Raw genomic sequence first — 12,696 nt, 5'->3', positions numbered from 1 at the left:
GGAATTGAAGCACGGATTCTTCTGCAGTACTTGAAGAATCCTGCGATATCAGACAACTTTATCACACCCCAGTGATGCATCGTCTTCAAGTGAACAGTCGAAGGATGTGGCCCCCTGACATGTATAACTTAACCATGGATATTTTATATTATGTTGGTGTCAGTATCCTCATTGGCAAGCAATCAGCCGCCATGTTGCCTTGGCAGTGCCGGAAGATAACAGACTCACATCTAAATTAATATAGAAAGCCACAAATATACTCGTAATATCATACGAAAGATATATATAATATCCCAAGAAAAATCTGATTTAAAAAATCACTTAACACTTTCCCTTAAATTTAAATATTGGAAAGATTATAAATCACATTGCATAAGTAAAATTGGCTGTATTGGAGGTGGTATACACATTTCTTTCAGTGTTTTTTTCCCCCTTATTACATCAGTCCATCAGTACTGGAATTTTGCAGGAGGCCTAATTAAAGGAGGAGGCCGGATTAAAATGAACCACAACAACAACAAATTGCCCACAGTTGTGGCCTCGCAGAGTGCTGACCAATTTCCGAAACCTGTCACTGCTTCTCATTACTTAGATTGTTGTCCACTCTCCTAATTTCTGTATCTTATTCAAATCAAATGCAGAAAGCAACTACAAAAACAACAAACACAGGCGACTTCAAAAGACTGGAGAGAAAAAAAAGATTAGGAAGCGAAAGTGAGACAAGGATAAAATGATACAAGGAGACTGGGTCAGGGTAAAGACCAAAAGACACAACATCATACAACCTGATACACATTCCTGCAAACTAAAGGCCAATCTCTTTATTCAAGACAGATAGAGTGCAAAGCTAAATGGGGAGAGGAAATAAACAGACAACTTCACTTGCTTGGTAACCAAGGCAACGGTGCAGCAGGGTTTCTCCTGGACATTAAAGCAGATCTCAGTAGGAGGTGGTGGTGGGGGGGGGGGGGGGGGGTTGCCTGGTACATGTTCCAACAAAATGCAAAGAGACGAGACTCGATGGTAATGATGCCAGCAGACTGTGTTTGTACAGGTGGAAGCCACACACAGCCCACACTGCAGGCTTTATTTTTTGGCTGCAGCAACACTGAGCCATGCTTCATTATGCGGCAATCTCATGCTCCCTATATGTAAATTACCTGGAGCTGGTGTACTACACAGCATCTGCTGTGCAGCCAGGTGGGAAACACCAGAGCTGCAATGACTATAGTTGCTTTCAGACGTGCACTAAACTCTGGATTATCTCCTGACATTCTATGGGCTAAATGTGAAAAAGCCGATGTACAAGTGAACAGAGGCGGAGCTAGGGGTGGTCTCTGCGGCTGCTGCCCCGAATGTCTTCTCAACAGCCCAGAATCTATTTTTACAGCATCATAAAGTGGGACTGGTGCTGACAGTGTGGCCAGAGGGAAGAACACTCACTGCAATTGGTTCTTCTGAATGACGAGGATTATCCAGCTGCTCAATTGGGTCGCTGATTCGCATGATTTGGGCAATTTAGTTGATTTCAGTAATTTATAGAGAAGAACTAGTCAGGATGTTGTGATGTGATATGCATATACTGTCAGAAATGTCAATGAGCTGTTTAGCTGCTCACTGCTGTTAATTCAAATGCAGGCTAGAAACAATACTAAGCCTGTAGAAGCAACTATCGCCCAATAGAGCACAAAAGGTGATTTGTGTTCAACTAAGTTAGAAGTTCAAATAATTTCGAACTGATACAGACTGTGTGGTCTGGAGATGTGCGACTTCCAAACTCCATTAAAAACATATGAATCCAAGGTTATATGTAACAAATTAAGGTCCTGTGTCTAAAATATGTGCTCTATTTACCACTAAGTTCCAACTTTGTGTTATTTCTCTCTGACTGGACTGGCGTATTGTGTGTGCAGAACCAAATGTGTCTATGTCGTTATGCAGTACTACTCCTTACAGGGAATCTTATTAGGTTTATAATTCTACTGATTAAGAGTGAAACTTCTGAAGACATTTCAATCGACCTTGATAGTAGGTAAAGATGAAAGATAAAAACTCACATTGGATGTCGTGTTTGCAGTAGTTATACAATTCAGTACAACGTAATTCTGTGCAATCGAACTATCCCAAGAAAATGGCTTTAGGTCTAAGAGCTCCGGGCTTAGCCTCGGAACCATTATCTCCTAGATCCTTGGACACGTTTTTTCGACAAAAAAGGATGTTAATTAGTTTTAGTTTTTTATTAACACAGCATAAGGCTAAATAGCCATTAATATTGCACACCTACACATGGTAATCATCCAATTTAGTGAAAAGGTTTGTTCACGGCCTCCTTTAAAAATCAAAGAACTAAACTGATGGAAACCTTGTATATCTCTCATCAGTTTCCTGTTGACGGTAAAAGAGAACCAAAATATTTTTTACCATATAACAATTTTATTCCTCGTTTTGCATCTGAAAGAACAAACGAATTTCCTCTATTGCAGTGGCTGAAAATGCAATGTAAACTAGTAGATGTCATCTACATTTTTAGCATTATATGGATCTGCTGTTTGACTTGTCTGTGGTAATTGGGAATCAGCAGTGAGTCTGTATTTGGGGTGAAGGCTGGAATATACTTCACTGGGTTCCAAACAAGGGTTTTTCACCATTCTTAAGACCAAATATCAGAACTCAGATAAATCAACCAGCTTGATTCACAGTAAGAATTGTTTTTTTTTCTACCAATATACGGTTATGACCCCCTCAAGCCTGCTACTCACCTGTCCTGGACTGAAACCCCTGCACCACATTCACAAATGCAAACAGGCCTGTTACAGTCTCAATATATCCCATGCTTATTTTCATTCTGCCCATGTCTTGTGTCTCTTCTTTCATTTCACTCTAGGGTCGCCTGCCTCAACTCTGCTTTAAATTTAAGCAAACAGAACACAATATTTCCTCACATCTAATTACCATATAACTATAATCCGCTCTATCATTTCATCTCCTTGTTGCCCTGCCTCTCAGTTAAAGATCCCGGTTTGTTGTAAAGAGACCATGGATTCAAGAAGCATTTAAAGCCTTTCTTCCAGACGGCCCAAGACAAGCAAAACCCATCAGCCTCTGACGGTTTAATAAGACGGTTTTACCCACAGATCGAAATCAGCACCAGCCTGAATGCAGATAACTTGCTCTAGTTGTGTTCTGACCTAACTTTTCAACTGACTGTAGTTATACAATTTAGGACAACGTAATTCTGTGCAAATGAACTTTCCCAAGAAAATGGCTTTAGGTCTAAGAGCTCCGGGCTTAGCCTCGGAACCATCATCTCCTAGATCCTTGGACATGCATGAAAGGCAAACTCCGAAAAAGGCCGGACCCAATTGTGTGGACATTCTGCAGAGTTCATGTGTGAACCAGGCTTAGGGTAGAGCAGTCCACAAGATTCGATTTAGGTTCCTGCAACATTGTCAGACACATATTAAGGAAAAAAATTGATGCAGCAGAACAACAGAGATCGTGGTTTTTATTCAAACTAATCTTAATCTTTGTCACAACATTACTTACAATTACCCAGAATGCATCATTTAGCAGATTGATATCTATTGGTGTGTTAAACTATTAATAGCAATTATTTGTACAGCCCCAAGGCAGTTTACATCGTAAGGTCCAAACCATAAATAAAGCAGATGAACCCAACAGTTCCCACACTGATCAAGTACTTTGGTGACTGTGGAGAGAAGAAATTCCCTCCAACAAATTGCATCAGAAAAGCAAACCCACAAGAGCACAGGGGAGATTGGTTGAGAAGATATGCTCTCTGACTGTATGGTCTGTCATCCCACACTTAGCAGGTTTAATTAGAGTGATGAAGATCAATCAAGGTGTTTGTATCCATGACAACAGACGTTTGTGGGTGTTCTATGGGTGTACTGGACCACAAGAGGGCTGAAGAGCAAACTCCTAAACACAACCTGTTTTCACCAGAGAAAGTTGTTATGGCAAACTTCTTAATGTGTCCTATCAACATATCCAACAACACAGGGCATTACTTTGGATTCAAATCATGTGTCAACCTGATGAATCTATTGTGTGCTTAAGAAAATATTTAGATTCACATTGCTTTATTTTGCAGTATTGTGCCAAATCCATTTAAATGCATTTCCGCTTTATCAATCTGTGCTCAATACCCTATAATGAAATGGAATTTTATGCAAATGTATTCAAAAGGAAAAACTGAAATATCAAATACCGCAAGTACTCTAACCCTATGCTTCCATTTCTCTTGATCATCTTTGAGATGTTTCACCTTGGTTGGAGTCGCACTGTGGTAGATTCAATTAATTTAGAAACGGTCTCACAGACACGGTCTCACAGCTGACCATCTGTATCAGAGCAAAAACAAAGTCTCTGTGGCCTCCATAATTCTTAACAGAATATAGAGCTGGCTGCTTTGCCAAAACAGTGGAGAAGGGGTTTGGTAAGTGAGGAGAATAAGAACCCAACAATGGGCGGCAAGGCAGAGCGGCCAGATGGACGCCTCTCCTCGTGACAAGCTGAAGGACTGCAAGACAGATAGAGTCTCTGTATGATGAAACCAAGAGTAAACTGTTCGGCCTTAATCCTATGCATCATATCCAGAGGCAACGGCTTCCAGTTCACTTCAACATTCACACACACACACACACACACACACACACACACACGTGACATTATTAGCATATGTTTGTGTTTATTACATAAGGTTACACTCTATTTAAGAGTTATGCAGATTAAAACAATTAGTTCTTTACACTTGCTAATAAAGACCCAGTAGGCTCCTAATTAGCATCTAGTTAATGGTGAATAAGTGTACCTTAATATAAAGTGTTGCTTAGTACTGACTGTATTACTGTACTGTAGCTATACCGTGTTATTACTCATAACTCACTGGAGATTGTATGTTAAATCACCTGCCTGTTTACTAAAGTCTTACCTCCATTGTCCTTCAAGGTAAAATTCCCACCAACTGGCTGCTCAGCAGGCACATAGAAGGAGAACTTTCCATTCGCAAAGTTGTCCAGATCTGTTGCTCGGATGGTTTGAATCATCTGATGAGAGACACACAGAGAAAAATAAGACATTAAAACTTCCCAACAAGACAGAAAGAAAGTGAGGAGAATTAGGGGTAAATGCTGGTAAGAAAAAGAGAGGGATGAAACAGTTTTAATTCTTTCCAGTCTGTGTGGACCAAGTTGGACCTCTAGCCAATTCTGGAGTCTATTCAACAAAAAAATATGTAAATTATTTTTTATTTTTTTATTTACACAGCATAAGGCTAAATAACCATTAATATCTCACAACCTACACATGGTAATTATCCAATTTAGTGAAAAAGTTTGTTCACGGCCTCCTTTAAAAATCAAAGAACTAAACTGATGGAAACGTGGTAGCCATTATGTTGCTACATCTCTCTCATCAGTTTCCTGTTGACGGTAAAGAGAACCAAAATATTTTTACCATGTAAAAATTTGAATCCACGTTTTGCACCTGAAAGAAAAAACGAATTTCCTCTATTGCAGTGGCTGAAAATGCAATGTAAACTAGTAGATGTCATCTAAATTTTTAGCATTATATGGATCTGCTGTTTGACATGTCTGTGGTAATTGTGAATTCGCAGTGAGTCTGTATTTGGAGTGAGGGCTGGAATATACTTCACTGGGTTCCAAACAAGGGTTTTTCACCATTCTTAAGACCAAATATCAGAACTCAGATAAATCAACCAGCTTGATTCACAGTAAGAATTGTTTTTTTTCTACCAATATACTGTAATGACTCCCAAGCCTGCTACTCACCTGTCCTGGACTGAAACCCCTGCACCACATTCACAAATGCAAACAGGCCTGTTACAGTCTCAATATATCCCATGCTTATTTTCATTCTGCCCATGTCTTGTGTCTCTTCTTTCATTTCACTCTAGTGTCGCCTGCCTCAACTCTGCTTTAAATTTAAGCAAACAAAACACAATATTTCCTCACATCTAATTACCATATAACTATAATCTGCTCTATCATTTCATCTCCTTATTGCCCTGCCTCTCAGTTAAAGATCACGGTTTGTTGTAAAGAGACCACGGATTCAAGAAGCATTTAAAGCTTTTCTTCCAGACCGCTCAAGACAGGCAAAACCCATCAGCCTCTGACGGTTTTATAAGACGGTTTTACCCACAGATCGAAATCAGCACCAGCCTGAATGCAGATAACTTGCTCTAGTTGTGTTCTGACCTAACTTTTCAACTGACGCTTGCAATTTAAATCCCCAAATCTGAGTTCAGCTCATTGGGTTTTGCATCTACGTGATGTCAGCACAAGTGGAAGACGGAGAGGAACTTAGAGGGAGGGTACCTGCTTACAGCTTGCCATATTTATGTAAATCTATTTATTGGATGATCCTTTCAGAGAAGTTTTAATCAACATTTCTTGGGCAGAATTTAATGGATTCTAGTCTTGAAGCTGCATATGGCAAGCAAACTTTCATATTTGTGTCCGTCGTGTGTTCGTCATCGAAATGCCCGATTGCTGCAGTGAATCCTCCAGAGGATCTGCTGCCGTATTCTGACATGCTCCAGAGTCTAGTGGGCTGGTTGGTGAAACTCCGGAGAATGTCCGCAGCCGCTCACTCAAATGTGTTCTCACGTTCTGCCCCTTCGGAGGATGTCAGCAGAATATCTGGAGATTACCGCATGTCTAAAGGCAGCTAACATTAGCCTTCAGGTAACACAGGCCCTTTAGAACCAGTATTTGATTTGTCCACTACAGGCTACATGATGCACCATGGCAGACTCCATGGGAGTGCTCCCACTAACAGTGTCGATATGAAGCACTCACACTATTTTAATAAAACCCTACCATTCTTAGTTTCAACAGATTATATACTAATAAATATAATATTATTCACTTTATCACAGTGAATTTAATCTTTTCTATTTCAGTCACATTCCTCTACATGACATTTCTCAAGAGTGCATATGTTAAAAAAAGAAACGTGGAAATCTCAAATGATGCCTTCCATTCTGAGACTTTAGACTTGTGACTGCCACTCGTGGGCTTGTACTTACAGCACACAGGAGATGCATTTTAAATGTACTGTATGCCCCACAACCTAAACAGCCAGTCTCATCACTTTGAAACCAATTATGCAAATGTACTAGACAAGTGAATCCCCAAAAGCAGCAGCAGAAATTTGTCACACCAGATTGATGTGCCAGGCATGAACATTTCCTTGTGTCAATTTATTGCAATACCAGCAGTGTAGCGAAAAGAACCGTCCCTGGACACTGACTGTGCTAAGCATGTGCCTGTGGCCAAGCTAAATGATAATATAGTGCATGCGCTGGAAACAAGCACACTGGAGCTTGGATTTGCTCCAAAAGCAGAGAAAGCGGCAGACAAATAAAAGAAAGGGCAACACATATAAGACACTGGGAGCGTGTGAGATGCGCCACCTTTGTGTGTACACATGTGAGCGCAGGAGTTGCCGCGATGCAGATGTGTGCTGTTGTGATTTGCGGGGAAAAAAAGAAAGGTGTTTTATCATTGCTGGTTCAGTGTGGGCCTGCTCTGGAGCGGAGAGGGTGGCGGGGAGGTGGCGGGGATGAGGGGGTGTCAGGGAGGCAGGCTCACGTTTAGGTTTTAATATGAACGTCTCTGCTGCTATCTGGCCCAGCAGCGGAAGCATCTACACACTCAACACTCTGTATAATTTATGGGTCCAAGAGGCTGCAAAGTCTGCAGCTCAGCTGATAAATCCCCCACTGATGGTGTCAGACAAACAACAGAAAGGCTACAGATCACTATTAGTGAGTGTTTGGCAGTGTGTGTGAGAGAGAGAGAGAGAGAGAGAGAGAGAGAGAGAGAGAGAGAGAGAGAGAGAGAGAGAGAGAGAGAGAGAGAGAGAGAGAGAGAATAAAAATAAAAAATAAGTTATAAAATATGGCTAAAATGCAATTCATTTTCTTTTACAGTGCAGATTGCTTCTTTGACACACCATACATCCTTAAATGTTTCGAGATTTTGCATTAGCTCATAAAACCTAAAATCAACCACAACTCTGGCTTTTAACAGGGCAGGAAACAGAACAATGACATTAGTCCCTGGTTGTTGCTCGACCTTATTTCTCCTAGTAATGTAAATAGCCATGACCTAGGATGAAGTTCAAAATTTTACATACATTTTGTCTTTTCTTAACATACTTAAAACCAAGGACAAACGTCTCAGTGGAGAAAACTTCACTAAATGCACCAAACACATCTTTCAGCATGCAAAACAAAGGTTCTACCCTTAAACAAAGTGTAAAAGCATGAAAAATGGTTTCTCTTTGGTGACAGAAAGGACATTCTTGACTTACATTTCTGTTTATCACTGAAACAAAAGTATTGACAGCAACTGCTCCATGAAGAATTCTCCACTGTAAATCACACACTCTCTTAGCCAATGGTGGTTTATAAAGAGCTCTCCATTCCGGCCTCACCCCACTATTCAGTTTGAGAGCAGCGCTCCACGGTGTGTCAACCCTGCCCTCCAAACTTTTCTTATTAAAAGCTTTGACACATGCATGATACAACTGTTTCCCTGTAACCATATTTAGCAGCATAGTGTTTGGGGTCCTAGATAGAAGTGGACCTGTACACTCGTCCAGATTGGGCCCGACTACCGGCCGAGGGAAAAAGTCCTGCTTGTCCGGACGACACACCCCTGCACAATAGTCCACAAGCAGTTCAGTCTCATCTGTGGTACAGGCAGCACGTCATTTTTCCAGGAGTTGCGAAACCACCCGAAGCGACCTCAGCCCCAAAGCATCAGCAAACCCCCTCCTATTCCCAAAGTCTGGCCCCGTCAGATCCACTGCATCCTTCAAAGTGACGATCTTGGCGCCACACAGCATCTTCTGTAGCGCCGGGAAGTTGGTCGAGGAGACATCCAGACGAGCACCTCCAACGACAGGCTCTTGCAAGAGCCAATGTAAGGAGGTTGCAGGGCCAAAACGTCTGACATTAAACAAGGCCCAGACTTTAAAACAACTGCGATAAAACGGTGCCAATTTTGAAAACACCCTCACATCTGGTTTCATCAAAAACAAAGATTTGTCTAAACCCAAATCCCCCCCCATTTTCAGTATAGCACAGCTCAAACCCCTCCATGCAACCTCTGTAGGTCCAGTCAAGAGCCTTTTCACAAACTGCAGTCTAAAAGCTGCAGTCCTACACTGTAAGTGTATGAGGCCCTGCCCCCCCTCATCTTTTGGCAAAAACAAAACAGACTGAGGTACCCAATGTAGCCCATCCCAAAAAAAATTCCCCAAAACAGACAGAATCTTCTGCATCATGTCAGGTGGAGGGTCTACACAGGCTAGTCTATGCCAGAAGGACGAAGCTACCAGATTGTTAATGATGAGTACACGACCCCTGTAAGACATTACAGGGGTCGTGTACTATAGCTCTTTACCTCCCCTTAACACTTTCAACCGCCCCCTCCCAATTTCTTCCCATGACTTCATCATTCCCCAGAAAGACGCCCAAATACTTGAAACCATCTTTCCTCCATCTTAAATTATCTGGAAGCCTTGGCACCCCCTCCACCCATTGACCCAGCAATAGAGCCTCACTTTTTGACCAGTTAACCCTGGCTGATGAGAGTAACCCAAACTTCTTAAGGATGTCCACCACCACCTCTATATCCCTTCCCCCACTAATCATTAAAATATATCATCAGCATAGGCTGACACACGAAGAGGTACCACACACCCATGCACAGACACCCCCCTTAGAGTTATCCTTAATCTCTGCAAAAGAGGCTCTATTGCTAAAGAATATAACATACCGGACAGAGGGCATGCTTGCCTCACACCTCTGCCAACCTTAAAGGGAGCACCTAAACCACCATTGACTTTGAGAATACTCTCCACACCACTGTACAGAACCCTGACCTTCTGAATGAAGCCTTCACTGAATCCAAAGGCATATAGGGTGTCCCACAGATAGCTATGCTCCACCCTATCAAAAGCTTTCTCTTGGTCTAATGAGACCAACCCCACCTTAAGCCCCAACATTTTTGCCATATCTATAACACCACGTACTAGAGCAACATTATCAAAAATGGATCTACTGGGGATACAGTATGTTTGGTCCGGATGGATGACCTGGTCTATCACCCTACATAGTCTGTTGGCCAGTGCTTTGGATAATAACTTATAATCACTACACAGGAGCGACACGGGTCTCCAGCACTTTATATCAGTGAGATCACCCTTCTTAGGTAGAAGTGTGAGGACTGCCCTACGACAGCTCACCGGCAGGAGTCCTCCAGCAAGACTGTCGTTGAGCACTGCAAGCAAATCCTCCCCCACAACAGACCAAAAAGCTTTATAAAAGTCTATAGGGATTCCATCCAGGCCAGGGGCCTTGCCACACTCCATACCTTGAAAGGCCCTCTCCGGTTCCTCCAACGTCAGAGCTGAATCAAGTTCGGCCAAGGATTCTGCTGAAACCTGAGGCAATCCCTCCATGAACACACTGTCAGCCTGTTCACCGCTTAGTTCGCTCCTGTATAGCTCTTTATAAAACCGTGTAGCTCTACTTCGAATATCATGCACACTGGTCAAAAGGGTTCCAGATTCAGATTTCAAAGAATGAATACATTTCCTCTGGCCATTTTTCTTCTCCAAGCTAAAGAAAAATTTTGAAGGTACATCCATCTGATCTATACACTGAAAGCGTGAGCGGACCAATGCCCCTTGTGCATTAAGACCTAACAGCTCAGCTAGGGCGCCCTTCTTGGTTGCCAAATTGTCAACGTCATCATTATCCCCAGTAGAATAAGCCAAATTTTGAAATTCTACTACCTCTGCTTCTAGAGATTCAATTGACCGGGTTCTGTCACTTGTGATGTTTCGTGTATACTGTTTACACAATTGTTGGATTTGCATTTTGCCAAAGTCCCACCACTGTTGTAAAGAAATAAAAGATGCCTTGCACTCACAAAACTCATCCCAAAAGGCTTTAAAAACATCCCTAAAATCCTTATCATGGGTTAAAGTGGTGTTTAAATGCCAATAAGCACTCTTTGGCTTCATTGAGTTCAAGAAAACACTGCACACAACCAAACTATGATCTGAAAAGCTTACAGGAGTAATATCACAATTTTTAAACATATTAAGATGATATTTAAAACAGTAAAACCTGTCAAGCCTTGCTAAGGAAATCACATTACTACGGACATGAGTCCAAGTATATTGTTTTTGCCCCTTGTGAAAATTTCTCCATACGTTGCTTAGGTCATGTGTCTGAATACACTGCCTAAGTCTTTTGCATGAAAGCACATGTGGCTCAACATGATTTCTGTCCATGTCCTCTGTGCAATTAAAATCCCCCCCAATAAACAGATATTCCTCACTATTGCATCCAGAAATAACAGTGGACAATGTTTCTAAAAAAGCCACTCTTTCTGCTGCAGTAGTTGGGGCATACACACAAATAAAAACAAAAACATAATTTTAAAAACAGGCTCTAACCTTTAATAATCTTCCTTCTATAACTTCCACCACTTCATACGAAATGGGAATAAAACTTTTAGCAAACAGACATGCAACTCCACCACTAACATTGGAATTGTGGCTTAAAAGGGTAAGACCCTCCCACTCTAGTGCCCAATCAGCTGCGTTCCTTGCATCACTATGTGTCTCCTGCAATAGAATAACGTCTAGACGCTTAATGCGAGACAACAGGTGAAGTTGTGCTTTTTTCAAGGGATCCCTGGCCCCATTGATATTTAGGGAGGCTACACGAAAATCACCCATGATCAAAAACAAAAAAGAAATAAAAATAACCTGTATAATATCAATCATTTGGGTGCTGTCTTTTTTGCTTTACTGTTTTTACCGAGAAGGGTATTTAACTTCGTGAGAAACTTGGTTAAACGGTAAACTTCAATGTTAGAAAAAAGCCCGTCCGAAATGAACTGCTTTGTTTTAGCCATGAACTGCTCAAGATCATGGAAAAAATCATCGATATGAACATTTCTGACATTCTTTGTTTCACTCAGAAAATGTTGAATGTCTTCAACAGTGTAATCTTGAGTAGTATAGCCACTCTTGCGCAAGCTACAATCCACACTACAGTCAGACTCTAAGTCGCTTTCGACCGTAGGTTTATTTACGCCTCGTGTAGGCTTAAATTTTTTTGATTTAGCAGATTCATCATTTTGTGTTCGCTTACGAGTTTTGGGGGGCACGCTTGGATCTTTAAAAACTTTAAACTCATCCTCCGCTTCCCCTTGAGAGCTTTCATCCTCTGCATCCATCTCATCCGTTAAACGCAGATTTGTCCCAAACACTAGTTTGGGACAAATTAAAAACTAGTTAAACACTAGTTTGGGACAAATCTGCGTTTACGGGCTCAGCTTGGGACACACCTTCCCCTGCTTGCTCAGGGGAAGGTTCGCGGGGCCTATGCGCGGGGCCTTCCTCAGCCGAGGAAATCCCCCCTCTCCCTCTGTCGTAGCGCTATTTGCATCTACGCTCTCCCCATTATTGGGAACGTTAACACGGGGGGCTTGCTCGCTATTAGATTCCCCCTCAGCGGGAGTACTTTCCATTCTGCACCAAGTGCACCAAGCACCAAGTGACCAGCCCGGCCGCAGCCGAAACACTTCATCAGACAGGAGGACACATAAACCGAATAAT

General features: G+C 41.9%; 1 protein-coding gene across 1 annotated transcript in view; it reads right to left on the bottom strand.

The window, feature by feature from the left end:
* LOC133968807 (cadherin-18-like) overlaps window positions 1-12,696 on the bottom strand; it is a 131,062-nt gene that overhangs the window by 13,385 nt on the left and 104,981 nt on the right. The window contains exon 9 of the mRNA XM_062405019.1: window positions 4,955-5,069. Coding sequence (XP_062261003.1) covers window positions 4,955-5,069 — 115 coding nt within the window. The remainder of the gene's footprint in view (window positions 1-4,954; window positions 5,070-12,696) is intronic.

This window comes from Platichthys flesus, chromosome 14 (genome assembly GCF_949316205.1).
Source record: "Platichthys flesus chromosome 14, fPlaFle2.1, whole genome shotgun sequence".
NCBI classification, from domain to species: domain Eukaryota; kingdom Metazoa; phylum Chordata; class Actinopteri; order Pleuronectiformes; family Pleuronectidae; genus Platichthys; species Platichthys flesus.
Note: the sequence above shows the minus strand (reverse complement) of the source record. Positions and strands in the feature narration are given on the sequence as shown.